The 20,967-nt window shown below is 43.2% G+C and overlaps 1 protein-coding gene across 2 annotated transcripts in view; it reads right to left on the bottom strand.

The window, feature by feature from the left end:
• The window catches only part of washc5 (WASH complex subunit 5), a 51,107-nt gene extending 31,253 nt beyond the window's left edge, over nucleotides 1-19,854 (bottom strand). Inside the window, exons 1-11 of one of the 2 annotated variants that reach the window (XM_036937888.1) lie at nucleotides 19,716-19,854; nucleotides 19,201-19,445; nucleotides 18,427-18,572; nucleotides 11,573-11,657; nucleotides 10,859-10,959; nucleotides 7,566-7,758; nucleotides 6,903-7,055; nucleotides 6,219-6,332; nucleotides 5,480-5,651; nucleotides 3,480-3,607; nucleotides 2,912-3,041 (exon numbers count right to left, since the gene is read on the bottom strand). In XM_036937888.1, coding sequence (XP_036793783.1) covers nucleotides 2,912-3,041; nucleotides 3,480-3,607; nucleotides 5,480-5,651; nucleotides 6,219-6,332; nucleotides 6,903-7,055; nucleotides 7,566-7,758; nucleotides 10,859-10,959; nucleotides 11,573-11,657; nucleotides 18,427-18,572; nucleotides 19,201-19,386 — 1,408 coding nt within the window. In that variant the 5' untranslated portion in view covers nucleotides 19,387-19,445; nucleotides 19,716-19,854. The remainder of the gene's footprint in view (nucleotides 1-2,911; nucleotides 3,042-3,479; nucleotides 3,608-5,479; nucleotides 5,652-6,218; nucleotides 6,333-6,902; nucleotides 7,056-7,565; nucleotides 7,759-10,858; nucleotides 10,960-11,572; nucleotides 11,658-18,426; nucleotides 18,573-19,200; nucleotides 19,446-19,715) is intronic. The other variant, XM_036937880.1, reaches the window with a different exon arrangement.
• Between the last annotated feature and the right edge of the window lie 1,113 nt (nucleotides 19,855-20,967).

Below are 20,967 nucleotides of genomic sequence, written 5' to 3'. Positions count from 1 at the left end.
ATGGTACAGTGAGCCTGCAACAGGAATAGGCATGGTACAGTGAGCCTGCAACAGGAATAAGTATTATACAGTGAGCACGCAACAGGAATAAGTATGGTACAGTGGGTGGTGGACCAGTCTTGATACACACAGGAAACAGTTGAATGTGAAAAACCCAGCAGCGTTGCAGTTCTTGACACAAACCGGGGCGTCTGGCACATACTACCATACCCCGTTCAAAGGCACTTAAATATTTTGCCTTGTCCATTCACCCTCTGAACAGCAGACATACACAATCCATGTCTCAATTGTCTCAAGGCTTAAAAAAATAATTATTTAACCCGTCTCCTCCCCTTCATCTACACTGATTGAAGTGGATTTAACAAGTGACATCAATAAGGGATCATAGCTTTCACCTGGTGAGTCGATGTCATGGAAAGAGCAGGTGTTCCTAATGCTTTGTCCAGTCAGTGTACAGTACACCTCACACATATCAACAGTTTCAGTGATTGACTCCAACCAGAAGTCACAATAAGAGTATGGAGTCCAGATTGGGAACTACCAGCTGTGGTAATTATGTGTGTTGTAATGTCGAACTACCAGCTGTGGTAATTATGTGTGTTGTAATGTCGAAATACCAGCTGTGGTAATTATGTGTGTTTTAATGTCGAACTACCAGCTGTGGTAATTATGTGTGTTTTAATGTCGAACTACCAGCTGTGGTAATTATGTGTGTTTTAATGTCGAACTACCAGCTGTGGTAACTATGTGTGTTTTAATGTCGAACTACCAGCTGTGGTAATTATGTGTGTTTTAAATGTCGAACTACCAGCTGTGGTAATTATGTGTGTTTTAATGTCGAACTACCAGCTGTGGTAATTATGTGTGTTTTAATGTCGAACTACCAGCTGTGGTAATTATGTGTGTTTTAATGTCGAACTACCAGCTGTGGTAACTATGTGTGTTTTAATGTCGAACTACCAGCTGTGGTAATTATGTGCGTTTTAATGTTGAACTACCAGCTGTGGTAATTACGTGTGTTTTAATGTCGAACTACCAGCTGTGGTAACTATGTGTGTTTTAATGTCGAACTACCAGCTGTGGTAATTATGTGTGTTTTAAATGTCGAACTACCAGCTGTGGTAATTATGTGTGTTTTAATGTCGAACTACCAGCTGTGGTAATTATGTGTGTTTTAATGTCGAACTACCAGCTGTGGTAATTATGTGTGTTTTAATGTCGAACTACCAGCTGTGGTAACTATGTGTGTTTTAATGTCGAACTACCAGCTGTGGTAATTATGTGTGTTTTAATGTCGAACTACCAGCTGTGGTAATTATGTGTGTTTTAATGTCGAACTACCAGCTGTGGTAATTATGTGTGTTTTAATGTCGAACTACCAGCTGTGGTAATTATGTGTGTTTTAATGTCGAACTACCAGCTGTGGTAACTATGTGTGTTTTAATGTCGAACTACCAGCTGTGGTAATTATGTGTGTTTTAATGTCGAACTACCAGCTGTGGTAATTATGTGTGTTTTAATGTCGAACTACCAGCTGTGGTAACTATGTGTGTTTTAATGTCGAACTACCAGCTGTGGTAATTATGTGTGTTTTAATGTCGAACTACCAGCTGTGGTAATTATGTGTGTTTTAATGTCGAACTACCAGCTGTGGTAACTATGTGTGTTTTAATGTCGAACTACCAGCTGTGGTAATTATGTGTGTTTTAATGTCGAACTACCAGCTGTGGTAATTATGTGTGTTTTAATGTCGAACTACCAGCTGTGGTAATTATGTGTGTTTTAATGTCGAACTACCAGCTGTGGTAATTATGTGTGTTTTAATGTCGAACTACCAGCTGTGGTAATTATGTGTGTTTTAATGTCGAACTACCAGCTGTGGTAACTATGTGTGTTTTAATGTCGAACTACCAGCTGTGGTAATTATGTGTGTTTTAATGTCGAACTACCAGCTGTGGTAATTATGTGTGTTTTAATGTCGAACTACCAGCTGTGGTAATTATGTGTGTTTTAATGTCGAACTACCAGCTGTGGTAATTATGTGTGTTTTAATGTCGAACTACCAGCTGTGGTAACTATGTGTGTTTTAATGTCGAACTACCAGCTGTGGTAATTATGTGTGTTTTAATGTCGAACTACCAGCTGTGGTAACTATGTGTGTTTTAATGTCGAACTACCAGCTGTGGTAATTATGTGTGTTTTAATGTCGAACTACCAGCTGTGGTAACTATGTGTGTTTTAATGTCGAACTACCAGCTGTGGTAATTATGTGTGTTTTAATGTCGAACTACCAGCTGTGGTAATTATGTGTGTTTTAATGTCGAACTACCAGCTGTGGTAACTATGTGTGTTTTAATGTCGAACTACCAGCTGTGGTAATTATGTGTGTTTTAATGTCGAACTACCAGCTGTGGTAATTATGTGTGTTTTAATGTCGAACTACCAGCTGTGGTAATTATGTGTGTTTTAATGTCGAACTACCAGCTGTGGTAACTATGTGTGTTTTAATGTCGAACTACCAGCTGTGGTAATTATGTGCATTTTAATGTCGAACTACCAGCTGTGGTAATTATGTGTCGAACTACCAGCTGTGGTAATTATGTGTGTTTTGATATCGAACTACCAGCTGTGGTAACTATGTGTGTTTTAATGTCGAACTACCAGCTGTGGTAATTATGTGTGTTTCGATGTCGAACTACCAGCTGTGGTAATTATGTGTGTTTTAATGTCGAACTACCAGCTGTGGTAATTATGTGTGTTTTAATGTCGAACTACCAGCTGTGGTAATTATGTGTGTTTTAATGTCGAACTACCAGCTGTGGTAATTATGTGTGTTTTAATGTCGAACTACCAGCTGTGGTAATTATGTGTGTTTCGATGCCGTAGCTAGTTCCGCTATCATCCATCTCACCATTCTTCTCCACTCTGGTTAGAGGCTTGACCCCAGAGAAGACCTCAGCCAGCTCGGTCATCCTCTCAGATCCCTCAGCTCGATAACTCTCCCATTTCAGCTGCTTCTCTGACAGCATCTTCTTGAACATCTGAGGGGGAAAATAAACAGGGGGGGAGGGGGGGGGGGGCAGATGGTGAATTCACCATTTATAATCAGAGACCCGACACGTCAGGGGGGGCACAGATGGTGAATTCACCATTTATATTCAGAGACCCGACACGTCAGGGGGGGGGACGGGACACAGATGGTGAATTCACCATTTATATTCAGAGACCCGACACGTCAGGGAGGGGGGACACAGATGGTGAATTCACCATTTATATTCAGAGACCCGACACGTCAGGGAGGGGGGACACAGATGGTGAATTCACCATTTATATTCAGAGACCCGACACGTCAGGGAGGGGGGACACAGATGGTGAATTCATAATTTATATTCAGAGACCCAACATGTGTTTGTTTTTTTAAATTGTGTAATTACAACTTGACTTGGCATCAAATCATATATGATACTGTTCAGACTCACCTCTTTGAGGGTGAACTCAAACTGGGCGGTGTCTAGGAGAACCTGGAACAGGATCTTGGGGTTGTACTTGGAGTCGTTGATCACCTGGTCTTTGATCTGGCGCAGACGCTTGTTGTTGGGATCATAGGCTGCAAGAAGAAAAGACAACACAGTTTAGGAATATAGTACCGCCTGGCGTGACACAGCGCCGCCTGGCGTGACACAGCGCCGCCTGGCGTGACACAGCGCCGCCTGGCGTGACACAGCGCCGCCTGGCGTGACACAGCGCCGCCTGGCGTGACACAGCGCCGCCTGGCGTGATATAGGAGCACCTGGCGTGATATAGGAGCACCTGGCGTGATATAGGAGCACCTGGCGTGATATAGGAGCACCTGGCGTGATATAGGAGCACCTGGCGTGATATAGGAGCACCTGGCGTGATATAGGAGCACCTGGCGTGATATAGGAGCACCTGGCGTGATATAGGAGCACCTGGCGTGACACAGCGCCGCCTGGCGTGATATAGGAGCACCTGGCGTGATATAGGAGCACCTGGCGTGATATAGGAGCGCCTGGCGTGATATAGGAGCACCTGGCGTGATATAGGAGCACCTGGCCGTGATATAGGAGCACCTGGCGTGATATAGGAGCACCTGGCGTGATATAGGAGCGCCTGGCGTGATATAGGAGCACCTGGCGTGATATAGGAGCACCTGGCGTGATATAGGAGCGTCTGGCGTGATATAGGAGCGCCTGGCGTGATATAGGAGCACCTGGCGTGATATAGGAGCACCTGGCGTGATATAGGAGCACCTGGCGTGACACAGTGCAGCCTGACACGATCATACCCGAAGTTCTGTCTGATACGATGCTACTGGAGGTTCTGTCTGATACGATGCTACTGGAGGTTCTGTCTGATACGATGCTACTGGAGGTTCTGTCTGATACGATGCTACTGGAGGTTCTGTCTGATACGATGCTACTGGAGGTTCTGTCTGATACGATGCTACTGGAGGTTCTGTCTGATACGATGCTACTGGAGGTTCTGTCTGATACGATGCTACTGGAGGTTCTGTCTGATACGATGCTACTGGAGGTTCTGTCTGATACGATGCTACTGGAGGTTCTGTCTGATACGATGCTACTGGAGGTTCTGTCTGATACGATGCTACTGGAGGTTCTGTCTGATACGATGCTACTGGAGGTTCTGTCTGATACGATGCTACTGGAGGTTCTGTCTGATATGATGCTACTGGAGGTTCTGTCTGATATGATGCTACTGGAGGTTCTGTCTGATATGATGCTACTGGAGGTTCTGTCTGATATGATGCTACTGGAGGTTCTGTCTGATATGATGCTACTGGAGGTTCTGTCTGATATGATGCTACTGGAGGTTCTGTCTGATATGATTCTACTGGAGGTTCTGTCCTGCATCGTTTTGATACTAGTTCTCATTCCCACTTTAAACAAACTAAATTAAAAGGCTTCATGAACCCTTCATAAGGCCTTTATGGATGCTTCATGAACCCTTCATAAGGCCTTTATGGATGCTTCATGAACCCTTCATAAGGCCTTCATGGATGCTTCATGAACCCTTCATAAGGCCTTCATGGATGCTTCATGAACCCTTTACAGAAGCTTCATGATCCCTTCATAAGGCCTTTATGGATGCTTCATGAACCCTTTATAAGGCCTTTATGGATGCTTCATGAACCCTTTATGGATGCTTCATGAACCCTTCATAAGGCCTTTATGGATGCTTCATGAACCCTTCATAAGGCCTTCATGGATGCTTCATGAACCCTTTACAGAAGCTTCATGATCCCTTCATAAGGCCTTTATGGATGCTTCATGAACCCTTTATAAGGCCTTTATGGATGCTTCATGAACCCTTTATGGATGCTTCATGAACCCTTTATGGATGCTTCATGAACCCTTCATAAGGCCTTTATTAATGCTTCCATAAATCAGTTGTAAACCCATTTGATGCATGGACCTAGACGTCAACAGAAAGGCCCTACCTGAGTCTGCAGTGTGTAGCATCAGCCAGCGTATGGAAACGTTACAGTCCCGGAGACAGTTGAGCAGCTTCGGGACGTTATCCAGGATGATCTCCTCCCTCAGGAACCCTTCCTTCAGCAGCTGCTGGATCTGTGGCCTCAGGCCCTCCATGCTGACTGAATAACGACTGGCCTAGAGGAGGGTTGACGTACGGTTGGTTATAGGGTGTTATAACATGGCAGTCATAAGCAGGCCCTCCATGCTGACTGAATAACGACTGGCCTAGAGGAGGGTTGACGTACGGATAGTTATAGGGTGTTATAACATGGCAGTGGGGGGGGGGGGGGGGGGGGGGGGTCATAAGCAGGCCCTCCATGCTGACTGAATAACGACTGGCCTAGAGGGTTGACGTACGGTTGGTTATAGGGTGTTATGACACCTTTTATAACATGGCAATGGGGGGGTCATAAGCAGGCCCTCAAACCTTCCACATTTTCCACAACAACTTGTGAAGGATATGATGGCAGAGTCACGTCTGTAGCAAGGCCTGATGGGAAACCGAGTGAAAACCATTTTGCGTTAGTAGACGTTTTGTCAGTGAGCCCGTTAGCCTCCGTACCTGCTCTCTGATATTGGCTGAGTCGTACCTGCTCTCTGATATTGGCTGAGTCGTACCTGCTCTCTGATATTGGCTGAGTCGTACCTGCTCTCTGATATTGGCTGAGTCGTACCTGCTCTCTGATATTGGCTGAGTCGTACCTGCTCTCTGATATTGGCTGAGTCCAGGGTGTAGTTGAGGGCGATCTTGGCAGCTTTATACGGTTCCCAGGCCTCCACCAGATTCACAGTGATTCCCATGTAGACACTGATGACCTGCAGCGGGAGAAATTGTCAATACTTGAAACCAGCGTAACGGCTGGAGGCCTAGGGAAATATACCGCATCAAGATCAACAAGTACTCTGAATGTTTTTCCTAGTATTCAGGGAAGTAGAGTTTAGATACAGTCTCTCACCCAGTTATCAGGGAAGTAGAGTTTAGATACCGTTATCAGGGAAGTAGAGTTTAGATACAGTCTCTCACCCAGTTATCAGGGAAGTAGAGTTTAGTTGAGTCTCTCACCCAGTTATCAGGGAAGTAGAGTTTAGATACCATTATCAGGGAAGTAGAGTTTAGATACAGTCTCTCACCCAGTTATCAGGGAAGTAGAGTTTAGATACAGTCTCTCACCCAGTTATCAGGGAAGTAGAGTTTAGATACCGTTATCAGGGAAGTAGAGTTTAGATACAGTCTCTCACCCAGTTATCAGGGAAGTAGAGTTTAGTTGAGTCTCTCACCCAGTTATCAGGGAAGTAGAGTTTAGATACCATTATCAGGGAAGTAGAGTTTAGATACAGTCTCTCACCCAGTTATCAGGGAAGTAGAGTTTAGATACAGTCTCTCACCCAGTTATCAGGGAAGTACTTGTCCACTATCTCCCTCATCTTGGCCTGTTGAGTCTGAAGTATGGAGGGAATGAAGTAGAGACAGACATACAGCATGGCAGCCTGGTTAGCCAACGCTGTGCTGCGATGCTCAGGCAGAGGGTACGCAGACACCTGGGGGAGACACAGGACAGCTTTAGGAGACACAGGGCAGCTTTAGGAGACACAGGGCAGCTTTAGGAGACACAGGGCAGCTTTAGGAGACACAGGGCAGCTTTAGGAGACACAGGGCAGCTTTAGGAGACACAGGGCAGCTTTAGGAGACACAGGGCAGCTTTAGAGACACAGGACAGCTTTAGAGACACAGGACAGCTTTAGAGACACAGGACAGCTTTAGAGACACAGGACAGCTTTAGAGACAGGACGAAACATGGATCTGAGAATCAGACGATTTCATGATCATTACATACAAATAGAGACAATGTAATATTGTAGAATTAGTGAGTGTGTAAGAAATATCATTCAGTTCTAGGTTACTAACCACCTAAAGGGAACCAATGGGGTGTTTACATTACTTACTAGGAGAACAGTGGGTTAGTATGACACGAGTAACCCCTTTTAAAAAGGTAAGAAAACCAATGGTTTAAAAAAATAAATCAAGCAATCTATCCCTTTGAGTCTTACCTGGTTATAGATGTCATCAGAGCGCAGCCTCCCGATCACCATGCTGATGAAGGTAGAACTGATAGGTACTCTCTGGAAGTAGCTCTCGGGGTAGTTAGCTGGCCGCTTGGCCCCTGATTGGCTGGAGTAGCCAGTACTCCGCAGCAGCTTACAGATGTCATCCAGGTTAGAGTCCGCTGAGGAGCGGGCAGCACTGGACACACAAACAGGACATGGTTAAGGTAGTAACACGCTCCAATCAAATGTTGGTTTGTCTTTCATTAAAATTATAGATAGTATTGTATTAGTATAGTATTATAGATAGTAGTATAGTATTATAGATACAGTGCCTTGCGAAAGTATTCGGCCCCCTTGAACTTTGCGACCTTTTGCCACATTTCAGGCTTCAAACATAAAGATATAAAACTGTATTTTTTTGTGAAGAATCAACAACAAGTGGGACACAATCATGAAGTGGAACAACATTTATTGGATATTTCAAACTTTTTTAACAAATCAAAAACTGAAAAATTGGGCGTGCAAAATTATTCAGCCCCCTTAAGTTAATACTTTGTAGCGCCACCTTTTTGCTGCGATTACAGCTGTAAGTCGCTTGGGGTATGTCTCTATCAGTTTTGCACATCGAGAGACTGACATTTTTTCCCATTCCTCCTTGCAAAACAGCTCGAGCTCAGTGAGGTTGGATGGAGAGCATTTGTGAACAGCAGTTTTCAGTTCTTTCCACAGATTCTCGATTGGATTCAGGTCTGGACTTTGACTTGGCCATTCTAACACCTGGATATGTTTATTTTTTAACCATTCCATTGTAGATTTTGCTTTATGTTTTGGATCATTGTCTTGTTGGAAGACAAATCTCCGTCCCAGTCTCAGGTCTTTTGCAGACTCCATCAGGTTTTCTTCCAGAATGGTCCTGTATTTGGCTCCATCCATCTTCCCATCAATTTTAACCATCTTCCCTGTCCCTGCTGAAGAAAAGCAGGCCCAAACCATGATGCTGCCACCACCATGTTTGACAGTGGGGATGGTGTGTTCAGCTGTGTTGCTTTTACGCCAAACATAACGTTTTGCATTGTTGCCAAAAAGTTCAATTTTGGTTTCATCTGACCAGAGCACCTTCTTCCACATGTTTGGTGTGTCTCCCAGGTGGCTTGTGGCAAACTTTAAACGACACTTTTTATGGATATCTTTAAGAAATGGCTTTCTTCTTGCCACTCTTCCATAAAGGCCAGATTTGTGCAATATACGACTGTTGTTGTCCTATGGACAGAGTCTCCCACCTCAGCTGTAGATCTCTGCAGTTCATCCAGAGTGATCATGGGCCTCTTGGCTGCATCTCTGATCAGTCTTCTCCTTGTATGAGCTGAAAGTTTAGAGGGACGGCCAGGTCTTGGTAGATTTGCAGTGGTCTGATACTCCTTCCATTTCAATATTATCGCTTGCACAGTGCTCCTTGGGATGTTTAAAGCTTGGGAAATCTTTTTGTATCCAAATCCGGCTTTAAACTTCTTCACAACAGTATCTCGGACCTGCCTGGTGTGTTCCTTGTTCTTCATGATGCTCTCTGCGCTTTTAACGGACCTCTGAGACTATCACAGTGCAGGTGCATTTATACGGAGACTTGATTACACACAGGTGGATTGTATTTATCATCATTAGTCATTTAGGTCAACATTGGATCATTCAGAGATCCTCACTGAACTTCTGGAGAGAGTTTGCTGCACTGAAAGTAAAGGGGCTGAATAATTTTGCACGCCCAATTTTTCAGTTTTTGATTTGTTAAAAAAGTTTGAAATATCCAATAAATGTCGTTCCACTTCATGATTGTGTCCCACTTGTTGTTGATTCTTCACAAAAAAATACATTTTATATCTTTATGTTTGAAGCCTGAAGTGTGGCAAAAGGTCGCAAAGTTCAAGGGGGCCGAATACTTTCGCAAGGCACTGTATGTATAAATGTTTGTTTTTCTTTCATAAAAATTATAGATAGTATTATATTAGTATTATATCAGTATAGTATTATATTATATTAGTATAGTATTATAGATAGTAGTATAGTATTACAGATAGTAGTATAGTATTACAGATAGTAGTATAGTATTATAGATAGTATAGTATTATAGATATATATAAATGTTTGTTTTTCATTCTTTCATATACATCAGATTTCAGCCAGTGAAATGTTTTCAAAACCAAATCAAAATGTTATTGGTCACAGAAACATATTTAGCAGATGTTATTGTGTGTTGTGAAATGTTTGTGCAAAATTGCTTAGGAGACAGAAGCAGAGCTTACATGTCTGTCAGCGCTCTCTCACTGTCCTAGTATTATAGTAATAGAGATAGTATTATAGTATTATAGTATTATAGATAGTACTACAGTATTATAGATAGTAGTACAGCATTATAGATAGTAGTATAGCATTATAGATAGTATTACAGTATTATAGAGTATTATAGTATTATAGATAGTAGTAAAGCATTATAGATAGTATTACAGTATTATAGAGAGTAGTATAGTATTATAGAGAGTATTATAGTATTATAGATAGTAGTATAGTATTATAGATAGTAGTATAGATAGTATTACAGTATTATAGAGAGTAGTATAGTATTATAGAGAGTAGTATAGTATTATAGAGAGTAGTATAGTATTATAGAGAGTATTATAGTATTATAGATAGTAGTATAGATAGTAGTATAGCATTATAGACAGTATTACAGTATTAGAGAGTATTATAGTATTATAGAGAGTATCATAGTATTATAGACAGTAGTATAGATAGTAGTATTACAGTATTATAGATAGTATTAGAGAGTATTATAGTATTATAGATAGTAGTAGAGTATTATAGATAGTAGTAGAGTATTATAAATAGTATTATAGATAGTAGTATAGGCAGTATTATAGATAGTATTACAGTATTATAGATAGTATTACAGTATTATAGAGAGTATCATAGATAGTAGTATAGCATTATAGATAGTAGTATAGATAGTAGTATTACAGTATTATAGATAGCATTACAGTATTATAGAGTGTATTATAGTATCATAGATAGTATCATAGCATTATAGATAGTAGTATAGATAGTAGTATTACAGTATTATAGATAATATTACAGTATTATAGCTAGTATTACAGTATTATAGCTAGTATTACAGTATTACAGATAGTATTACTGGCAGCATTAAAGGGTCCCTGACAAATAACAAAGAGGATTGATTCTTAAAAGGTTTGAAATGTATAAAGGATGTAGAAGCCATTTCCCCCCAAAAACAGCAGCAAAGGTCTCACCTGTATCTATAGTAGGACACCAGCATCCTCTCTCTGACCTCCCCCTCCATCTTCTGGTCAATAACCAACAGCATGACTCCATAGAGATACAGGGCCTCACACTGGTTAACAAGGAGACAAACAGCACATCGTAGGACTCTCTCATACCTTCTGGACATACAGGGCCTCACACTGGTTAACAAGGAGACAAACAACACATGGTAGGACTCTCTCATACCTTCTGGACATACAGGACCTCACACTGGTTAACAAGGAGACAAACAACACATGGTAGGACTCTCTCATACCTTCAGGACCTCACACTGGTTAACAAGGAGACAAACAACACATGGTAGGACTCTAACATACCTTCAGGACATCGCCAAACAAGGACAATTTTCCTAAATGTATATAAGTTGATCATAGAGCTACGAAGCTTCCAGAGAACACGCGCGTCCCCCCCCGGGGGGCCCTTTTAGAAAATCTAAGTAATTACAAGAGATTGGGGCGGCAGGGTAGCCTAGTGGTTAGAGGGGGTAGGCAGGTGGTTAGAGCGTTGGACTAGTAACCAAAAGGTTGCAAGATCGAATCTCCCAAGCTGACGAGGTAAAAAATCTGTCGTTCTGCCCCTGAACAAGGCAGTTAACCCACTGTTCCTAGAACGTCATTGAAAATACGAATTTGTTCTTAACTGACTTGACTAGTAAAATAAAGATGTAAATGTTGTTGTTTTACCAGGAGCTGTTTTCCATCCTCATTCAGCAGCACAGTCTCCAGGGTCTGTTGAATGTAAACTCCTTCATACAGGTCATCCAGGTACCTGGAGAGAAGAACGTCTGATTAGATAAAGCATGGTGAGGAGACAGAGACAGAACGGCTGATTAGATAAAGCATGGTGAGGAGACAGAACAGCTGATTAGATAAAGCATGGTGAGGAGACAGAGACAGAACAGCTGATTAGATAAAGCATGGTGAGGAGACAGAGACAGAACAGCTGATTAGATAAAGCATGGTGAGGAGACAGAGACAGCTGATTAGATAAAGCATGGTGAGGAGACAGAGACAGCTGATTAGATAAAGCATGGTGAGGAGACAGAGACAGCTGATTAGATAAAGCATGGTGAGGAGACAGAGACAGCTGATTAGATAAAGCATGGTGAGGAGACAGAGACAGCTGATTAGATAAAGCATGGTGAGGAGACAGAGACAGCTGATTAGATAAAGCATGGTGAGGAGACAGAGACAGCTGATTAGATAAAGCATGGTGAGGAGACAGAGACAGAACAGCTGATTAGATAAAGCATGGTGAGGAGACAGAACAGCTGATTAGATAAAGCATGGTGAGGAGACAGAACAGCTGATTAGATACAGCATGGTGAGGAGACAGAGACAGAACAGCTGATTAGATACAGCATGGTGAGGAGACAGAACAGCTGATTAGATACAGCATGGTGAGGAGACAGAACAGCTGATTAGATAAAGCATGGTGAGGAGACAGAGACAGCTGATTAGATAAAGCATGGTGAGGAGACAGAGACAGCTGATTAGATAAAGCATGGTGAGGAGACAGAGACAGAACAGCTGATTAGATAAAGCATGGTGAGGAGACAGAGACAGCTGATTAGATAAAGCATGGTGAGGAGACAGAGACAGAACAGCTGATTAGATAAAGCATGGTGAGGAGACAGAGACAGCTGATTAGATAAAGCATGGTGAGGAGACAGAGACAGCTGATTAGATAAAGCATGGTGAGGAGACAGAGACAGCTGATTAGATAAAGCATGGTGAGGAGACAGAGACAGCTGATTAGATAAGCATGGTGAGGAGACAGAGACAGCTGATTAGATAAAGCATGGTGAGGAGACAGAGACAGAACAGCTGATTAGATAAAGCATGGTGAGGAGACAGAGACAGCGGATTAGATAAAGCATGGTGAGGAGACAGAGACAGAACAGCTGATTAGATACAGCATGGTGAGGAGACAGAGACAGCGGATTAGATAAAGCATGGTGAGGAGACAGAACAGCTGATTAGATACAGCATGGTGAGGAGACAGAACAGCTGATTAGATAAAGCATGGTGAGGAGACAGAGACAGAACAGCTGATTAGATACAGCATGGTGAGGAGACAGAGACAGCTGATTAGATAAAGCATGGTGAGGAGACAGAGACAGCTGATTAGATAAAGCATGGTGAGGAGACAGAGACAGCTGATTAGATAAAGCATGGTGAGGAGACAGAGACAGCTGATTAGATAAAGCATGGTGAGGAGACAGAACAGCTGATTAGATAAAGCATGGTGAGGAGACAGAACAGCTGATTAGATAAAGCATGGTGAGGAGACAGAGACAGAACAGCTGATTAGATAAAGCATGGTGAGGAGACAGAACAGCTGATTAGATAAAGCATGGTGAGGAGACAGAGACAGAACAGCTGATTAGATAAAGCATGGTGAGGAGACAGAACGGCTGATTAGATAAAGCATGGTGAGGAGACAGAGACAGCGGATTAGATAAAGCATGGTGAGGAGACAGAACAGCTGATTAGATAAAGCATGGTGAGGAGACAGAGACAGAACAGCTGATTATATAAAGCATGGTGAGGAAACAGAGACAGCTGATTAGATAAAGCATGGTGAGGAGACAGAGACAGAACAGCTGATTAGATAAAGCATGGTGAGGAGACAGAACAGCTGATTAGATAAAGCATGGTGAGGAGACAGAGACAGAACAGCTGATTATATAAAGCATGGTGAGGAAACAGAGACAGCTGATTAGATAAAGCATGGTGAGGAGACAGAGACAGCTGATTAGATAAAGCATGGTGAGGAGACAGAGACAGCTGATTAGATAAAGCATGGTGAGGAGACAGAGACAGCTGATTAGATAAAGCATGGTGAGGAGACAGAGACAGCTGATTAGATAAAGCATGGTGAGGAGACAGAGACAGCTGATTAGATAAAGCATGGTGAGGAGACAGAGACAGCTGATTAGATAAAGCATGGTGAGGAGACAGAGACAGCTGATTAGATAAAGCATGGTGAGGAGACAGAGACAGCTGATTAGATAAAGCATGGTGAGGAGACAGAGACAGCTGATTAGATAAAGCATGGTGAGGAAATAGAGACAGAACAGAACAGCTGATTAGATACAGCATGGTGAGGAGACAGAGACAGAACAGCTGATTAGATACAGCATGGTGAGGAGACAGAGACAGAACAGCTGATTAGATACAGCATGGTGAGGAGACAGAGACAGAACAGCTGATTAGATAAAGCATGGTGAGGAGACAGAGACAGAACAGCTGATTAGATACAGCATGGTGAGGAGACAGAGACAGAACAGCTGATTAGATACAGCATGGTGAGGAGACAGAACAGCTGATTAGATAAAGCATGGTGAGGAGACAGAGACAGAACAGCTGATTAGATACAGCATGGTGAGGAGACAGAGACAGAACAGCTGATTAGATACAGCATGGTGAGGAGACAGAGACAGCTGATTAGATAAAGCATGGTGAGGAGACAGAGACAGAACAGCTGATTAGATAAAGCATGGTGAGGAGACAGAGACAGCTGATTAGATAAAGCATGGTGAGGAAATAGAGACAGAACAGAACAGCTGATTAGATACAGCATGGTGAGGAGACAGAGACAGAACAGCTGATTAGATACAGCATGGTGAGGAGACAGAGACAGAACAGCTGATTAGATACAGCATGGTGAGGAGACAGAGACAGAACAGCTGATTAGATACAGCATGGTGAGGAGACAGAGACAGAACAGCTGATTAGATACAGCATGGTGAGGAGACAGAACAGCTGATTAGATAAAGCATGGTGAGGAGACAGAGACAGAACAGCTGATTAGATACAGCATGGTGAGGAGACAGAGACAGCTGATTAGATAAAGCATGGTGAGGAGACAGAGACAGAACAGCTGATTAGATAAAGCATGGTGAGGAGACAGAGACAGCTGATTAGATAAAGCATGGTGAGGAGACAGAACAGCTGATTAGATAAAGCATGGTGAGGAGACAGAACAGCTGATTAGATAAAGCATGGTGAGGAGACAGAGACAGAACAGCTGATTAGATAAAGCATGGTGAGGAGACAGAGACAGCTGATTAGATACAGCATGGTGAGGAGACAGAGACAGCTGATTAGATAAAGCATGGTGAGGAGACAGAGACAGAACAGCTGATTAGATAAAGCATGGTGAGGAGACAGAGACAGAACAGCTGATTAGATAAAGCATGGTGAGGAGACAGAGACAGCTGATTAGATAAAGCATGGTGAGGAGACAGAGACAGCTGATTAGATAAAGCATGGTGAGGAGACAGAGACAGCTGATTAGATAAAGCATGGTGAGGAGACAGAGACAGAACAGCTGATTAGATAAAGCATGGTGAGGAGACAGAACAGCTGATTAGATAAAGCATGGTGAGGAGACAGAACAGCTGATTAGATAAAGCATGGTGAGGAGACAGAGACAGCTGATTAGATAAAGCATGGTGAGGAGACAGAACAGCTGATTAGATAAAGCATGGTGAGGAGACAGAGACAGCTGATTAGATAAAGCATGGTGAGGAGACAGAGACAGCTGATTAGATAAAGCATGGTGAGGAGACAGAGACAGAACAGCTGATTAGATACAGCATGGTGAGGAGACAGAGACAGAACAGCTGATTAGATACAGCATGGTGAGGAGACAGAGACAGAACAGCTGATTAGATACAGCATGGTGAGGAGACAGAGACAGAACAGCTGATTAGATACAGCATGGTGAGGAGACAGGGACAGAACAGCTGATTAGATACAGCATGGTGAGGAGACAGAGACAGCGGATTAGATAAAGCATGGTGAGGAGACAGAGACAGAACAGCTGATTAGATACAGCATGGTGAGGAGACAGAACAGCTGATTAGATAAAGCATGGTGAGGAGACAGAGACAGCTGATTAGATAAAGCATGGTGAGGAGACAGAACAGCTGATTAGATACAGCATGGTGAGGAGACAGAACAGCTGATTAGATACAGCATGGTGAGGAGACAGAGACAGAACAGCTGATTAGATAAAGCATGGTGAGGAGACAGAACAGCTGATTAGATACAGCATGGTGAGGAGACAGAGACAGAACAGCTGATTAGATAAAGCATGGTGAGGAGACAGAGACAGCTGATTAGATACAGCATGGTGAGGAGACAGAACAGCTGATTAGATAAAGCATGGTGAGGAGACAGAGACAGAACAGCTGATTAGATACAGCATGGTGAGGAGACAGAGACAGCTGATTAGATAAAGCATGGTGAGGAGACAGAGACAGCTGATTAGATACAGCATGGTGAAGAGACAGAACAGCTGATTAGATAAAGCATGGTGAGGAGACAGAGACAGCTGATTAGATAAAGCATGGTGAGGAGACAGAGACAGCGGATTAGATAAAGCATGGTGAGGAGACAGAGACAGAACAGCTGATTAGATAAAGCATGGTGAGGAGACAGAGACAGCTGATTAGATAAAGCATGGTGAGGAGACAGAGACAGAACAGCTGATTAGATAAAGCATGGTGAGGAGACAGAACAGCTGATTAGATAAAGCATGGTGAGGAGACAGAGACAGCTGATTAGATAAAGCATGGTGAGGAGACAGAGACAGCTGATTAGATAAAGCATGGTGAGGAGACAGAGACAGAACAGCTGATTAGATAAAGCATGGTGAGGAGACAGAACAGCTGATTAGATAAAGCATGGTGAGGAGACAGAGACAGCTGATTAGATAAAGCATGGTGAGGAGACAGAGACAGCTGATTAGATAAAGCATGGTGAGGAGACAGAGACAGCTGATTAGATAAAGCATGGTGAGGAGACAGAGACAGCTGATTAGATAAAGCATGGTGAGGAGACAGAGACAGCTGATTAGATAAAGCATGGTGAGGAGACAGAGACAGAACAGCTGATTAGATAAAGCATGGTGAGGAGACAGAGACAGCTGATTAGATAAAGCATGGTGAGGAGACAGAGACAGCTGATTAGATAAAGCATGGTGAGGAGACAGAGACAGCTGATTAGATAAAGCATGGTGAGGAGACAGAGACAGCTGATTAGATAAAGCATGGTGAGGAGACAGAGACAGCTGATTAGATAAAGCATGGTGAGGAGAGAGACAGAACAGCTGATTAGATAAAGCATGGTGAGGAGACAGAGACAGCTGATTAGATAAAGCATGGTGAGGAGACAGAACAGCTGATTAGATAAAGCATGGTGAGGAGACAGAGACAGAACAGCTGATTAGATACAGCATGGTGAGGAGACAGAGACAGCGGATTAGATAAAGCATGGTGAGGAGACAGAGACAGAACAGCTGATTAGATAAAGCATGGTGAGGAGACAGAACAGCTGATTAGATAAAGCATGGTGAGGAGACAGAGACAGCTGATTAGATAAAGCATGGTGAGGAGACAGAGACAGCTGATTAGATAAAGCATGGTGAGGAGACAGAGACAGCTGATTAGATAAAGCATGGTGAGGAGACAGAACAGCTGATTAGATAAAGCATGGTGAGGAGACAGAACAGCTGATTAGATAAAGCATGGTGAGGAGACAGAACAGCTGATTAGATAAAGCATGGTGAGGAGACAGAGACAGCTGATTAGATAAAGCATGGTGAGGAGACAGAGACAGCTGATTAGATAAAGCATGGTGAGGAGACAGAGACAGCTGATTAGATAAAGCATGGTGAGGAGACAGAGACAGCTGATTAGATAAAGCATGGTGAGGAGACAGAGACAGCTGATTAGATAAAGCATGGTGAGGAAACAGAGACAGCGGATTAGATAAAGCATGGTGAGAAGACAGAACAGCTGATTAGATACAGCATGGTGAGGAGACAGAACAGCTGATTAGATAAAGCATGGTGAGGAGACAGAGACAGCTGATTAGATAAAGCATGGTGAGAAGACAGAACAGCTGATTAGATACAGCATGGTGAGGAGACAGAACAGCTGATTAGATAAAGCATGGTGAGGAGACAGAACAGCTGATTAGATAAAGCATGGTGAGGAGACAGAGACAGCTGATTAGATAAAGCATGGTGAGGAGACAGAACAGCTGATTAGATAAAGCATGGTGAGGAGACAGAACAGCTGATTAGATAAAGCATGGTGAGGAGACAGAGACAGCTGATTAGATAAAGCATGGTGAGGAGACAGAGACAGCTGATTAGATAAAGCATGGTGAGGAGACAGAGACAGCTGATTAGATACAGCATGGCGAGGAGACAGAACAGCTGATTAGATAAAGCATGGTGAGGAGACATTACGGAGAGACAGACTACTTGACACAACACACAGTAAGACTTCAGTTCAATGTCATGGTCAGACGGTCAGTCGGACAGACAGAGAGACAACACACAGTAAGACTTCAGCTCAACGTTATGGTGAGACAGACAGACAGACAGACAGACAGACAGACAGACAGACAGACAGAGACTACTTGACACAACACACAGTAAGACTTCAGCTCAATGACTGAACAGACAAAAAATATGTAAATCCTTACGACGATATCGTAAGGAGGTAATTCTGTATGACCTGATTAGATCAACGATGTACTTGTGGACACTTTCAAACGCCAGGTAGAATCGTGAAAGTATCTCCAGGTTGTTCTCCCGGAACTCATCGTCCAGATCCTGCAGATCTGGTTTGGCTTCTAGCTTACTGTCGTAGTACTCTGGACCCTGGAAGGTAACGGGGGAATATAAAGGGTTACTCATGGATGTAACATTATCCCTGTTCTTCATCATCATCATCATCATCATGATAACTGGAAAGACTGTCGTAGTACTCTGGACCCTGGAAGGCAACGGGGGAATATAAAGGGTTACTCATGGACATAACATTATCCCTGTTCTTCGTCGTCATCATCATCATCATCATCATCATCATCATCTTGCCTATGCCGTTCTGTACCATCTCTCATTCACATATCTTTATGTACATATTCTTTATCCCCTTACACTTGTGTGTATAAGGTAGTAGTTTTGGAATTGTTAGCTAGATTACTCGTTGGTTATTACTGCATTGTCGGAACTAGAAGCACAAGCATTTCACTACACTCACATTAACATCTGCTAACCATGTGTATGTCACAAATAAAATTTGATTTGTACTTCATCATCATCATCATCATGCCATAACACATTCTAAACAATCTAGTTCATAGAAGACAGGTGGCAATCACATAACTTGAAAGACCTAACCATGACACTGGCGGTGTGTGTCCATTATCTAAGGAGGTGCACCCCAAACAATGTCCTTTCACTGTGATCTCATCTCATACTCATTTAACAAGACAACCCCTCTCACCTTGAAGTAGCTGAAGTCACAGATGATGTCTCCGTATTTCTGCTGGTCGCTCTTGTCTTTGAGTCTGAAGACAGCAGGGATGAACTCCGAGAGGCGGAGGAGCTCGGCTATGATAGCGTTTCCCCGGGACACGATCCTCAGCACCGCCTGACCACACAGGTTGTTTTCCGCCAGGAAATCCACCATGGCGGCGGTCTCAGGTCGACAAGGCGCCTCTGCAATTCGGGCTCTGGCCCACTTCTACACTAGTATTGTATAAACAAAAAAGAGACACAGCTGCCACAGGTTAAACCAGGGCTAAAACTGCATCTCTAAATAGTATTCATTTGTATAATGTTAACGAGTTCAGATAGCTACATGAAACAATTGTGCATGTAGTTATCACCAGCAGGTTAGTTTGAAGCTAGTGGCCGGAAAGATATTTTGCAACAAGCGGTGAATTCTACCGACCCGAGCGATGACTAGTTTTCAACTTTCTAAATATTTTACATGCATCATTTCACAACCGTACTCACCTTAAGGTATACACCTATAGGATAGTGTAGTTGCTCGCTAAATGTTGACCGTTTCAAGTTGTTCAATTCAATTCCTGTTTACCATCACATGACAAACCACATGATTCATCTTCCATGCAGAGTGTTTGTGGACCACTAGGTGGCGACGAAGTCAAGACTAAGAGCAGGGGGCTTTTCTTCTTCGTGTGAATTTTCTGCCGCTTCTTCTTCTTCGTTGCTATTATGGCGGTCCGCAAACAAATATTATAGGTGCATGTCTCCACCTACTGTATTGGCTGTGTATCAGCCTACTATTCTGTGGTATAAATTCATTACTTTGTGAAAAAATTGGCCTACTAACTAACCCTACACCCATTAAAACCTCACCACTATACACTATCTAACCCTGTACCTATACACTATTTAACCCTGTACCTATACACTATCTACTATCTAACCCTGTACCTGTACACCCTCCCACTTCTTCGAGCCCTCAACATCAGCCTGGGAGGATGTAACCTCTCTTCTCTAAACTCCTTGCAGATCTTCTACACTAAAATCTCTCTGCTGCTGCAACTACCTCATCTATCTTCTGTGGTTTCTGCTCCATCAGCGCAGTACAGTTGATCACCATGGCTACAAACGCAAGAAATCCAACCTTACTTCTGTCCTATTCAGTGGGGGGGGGCTTCCAGTTGAATCACTCACCCTTGGGCTGTCCGCTACTCTCTTCGCTGCCTCAGCATAGGAAACGTTCTACCCCATGCGAACACTGGCAATCTCAACCTGTCTCTCTCTCTCTCTCAACTTGTCTCTCTCTCTCTCAACCTGTCTCTCTCTCTCTCTCTCTCTCTCTCTCTCTCTCTCTCTGTCTCTCTCTCTCTGTCTCTCTGTCTCTCTCTCTCTCTCTCTCTCTCTCTCTCTCTCTCTCTCTCTCTCTCTCTCTCTCTCTGTCTGTCTCTCTGTCTCTCTCTCCCTCTCTCTGTCTCTCTCTCTCTCTCTCTCTCTCTCGCTCTCTCTCTCTCTCTCTCTCTTTCAGGGCACTTTGTATCCCCAGCTGCATTGTCAACCCCACAGTGCTTTCTCTATCCCAGCTTTACACTCCTATCCTGCACAGTTCTCACATCTTGGGATCTCCCTTCTTCACACTGCTGCAACACCTCTGAATCCTTGGCACCTAAAGCACCGTAACGGGTTTGGAACATACTGTAGACCCTCACAGAATAGCAACTATAACCTTACGTCACCTTATCCAACCTGGACTTAAGGGGTA

The sequence above is a fragment of the Oncorhynchus mykiss genome, chromosome 2 (assembly GCF_013265735.2).
Source record: "Oncorhynchus mykiss isolate Arlee chromosome 2, USDA_OmykA_1.1, whole genome shotgun sequence".
In the NCBI taxonomy this organism is placed as follows: domain Eukaryota; kingdom Metazoa; phylum Chordata; class Actinopteri; order Salmoniformes; family Salmonidae; genus Oncorhynchus; species Oncorhynchus mykiss.
Note: the sequence above shows the minus strand (reverse complement) of the source record. Positions and strands in the feature narration are given on the sequence as shown.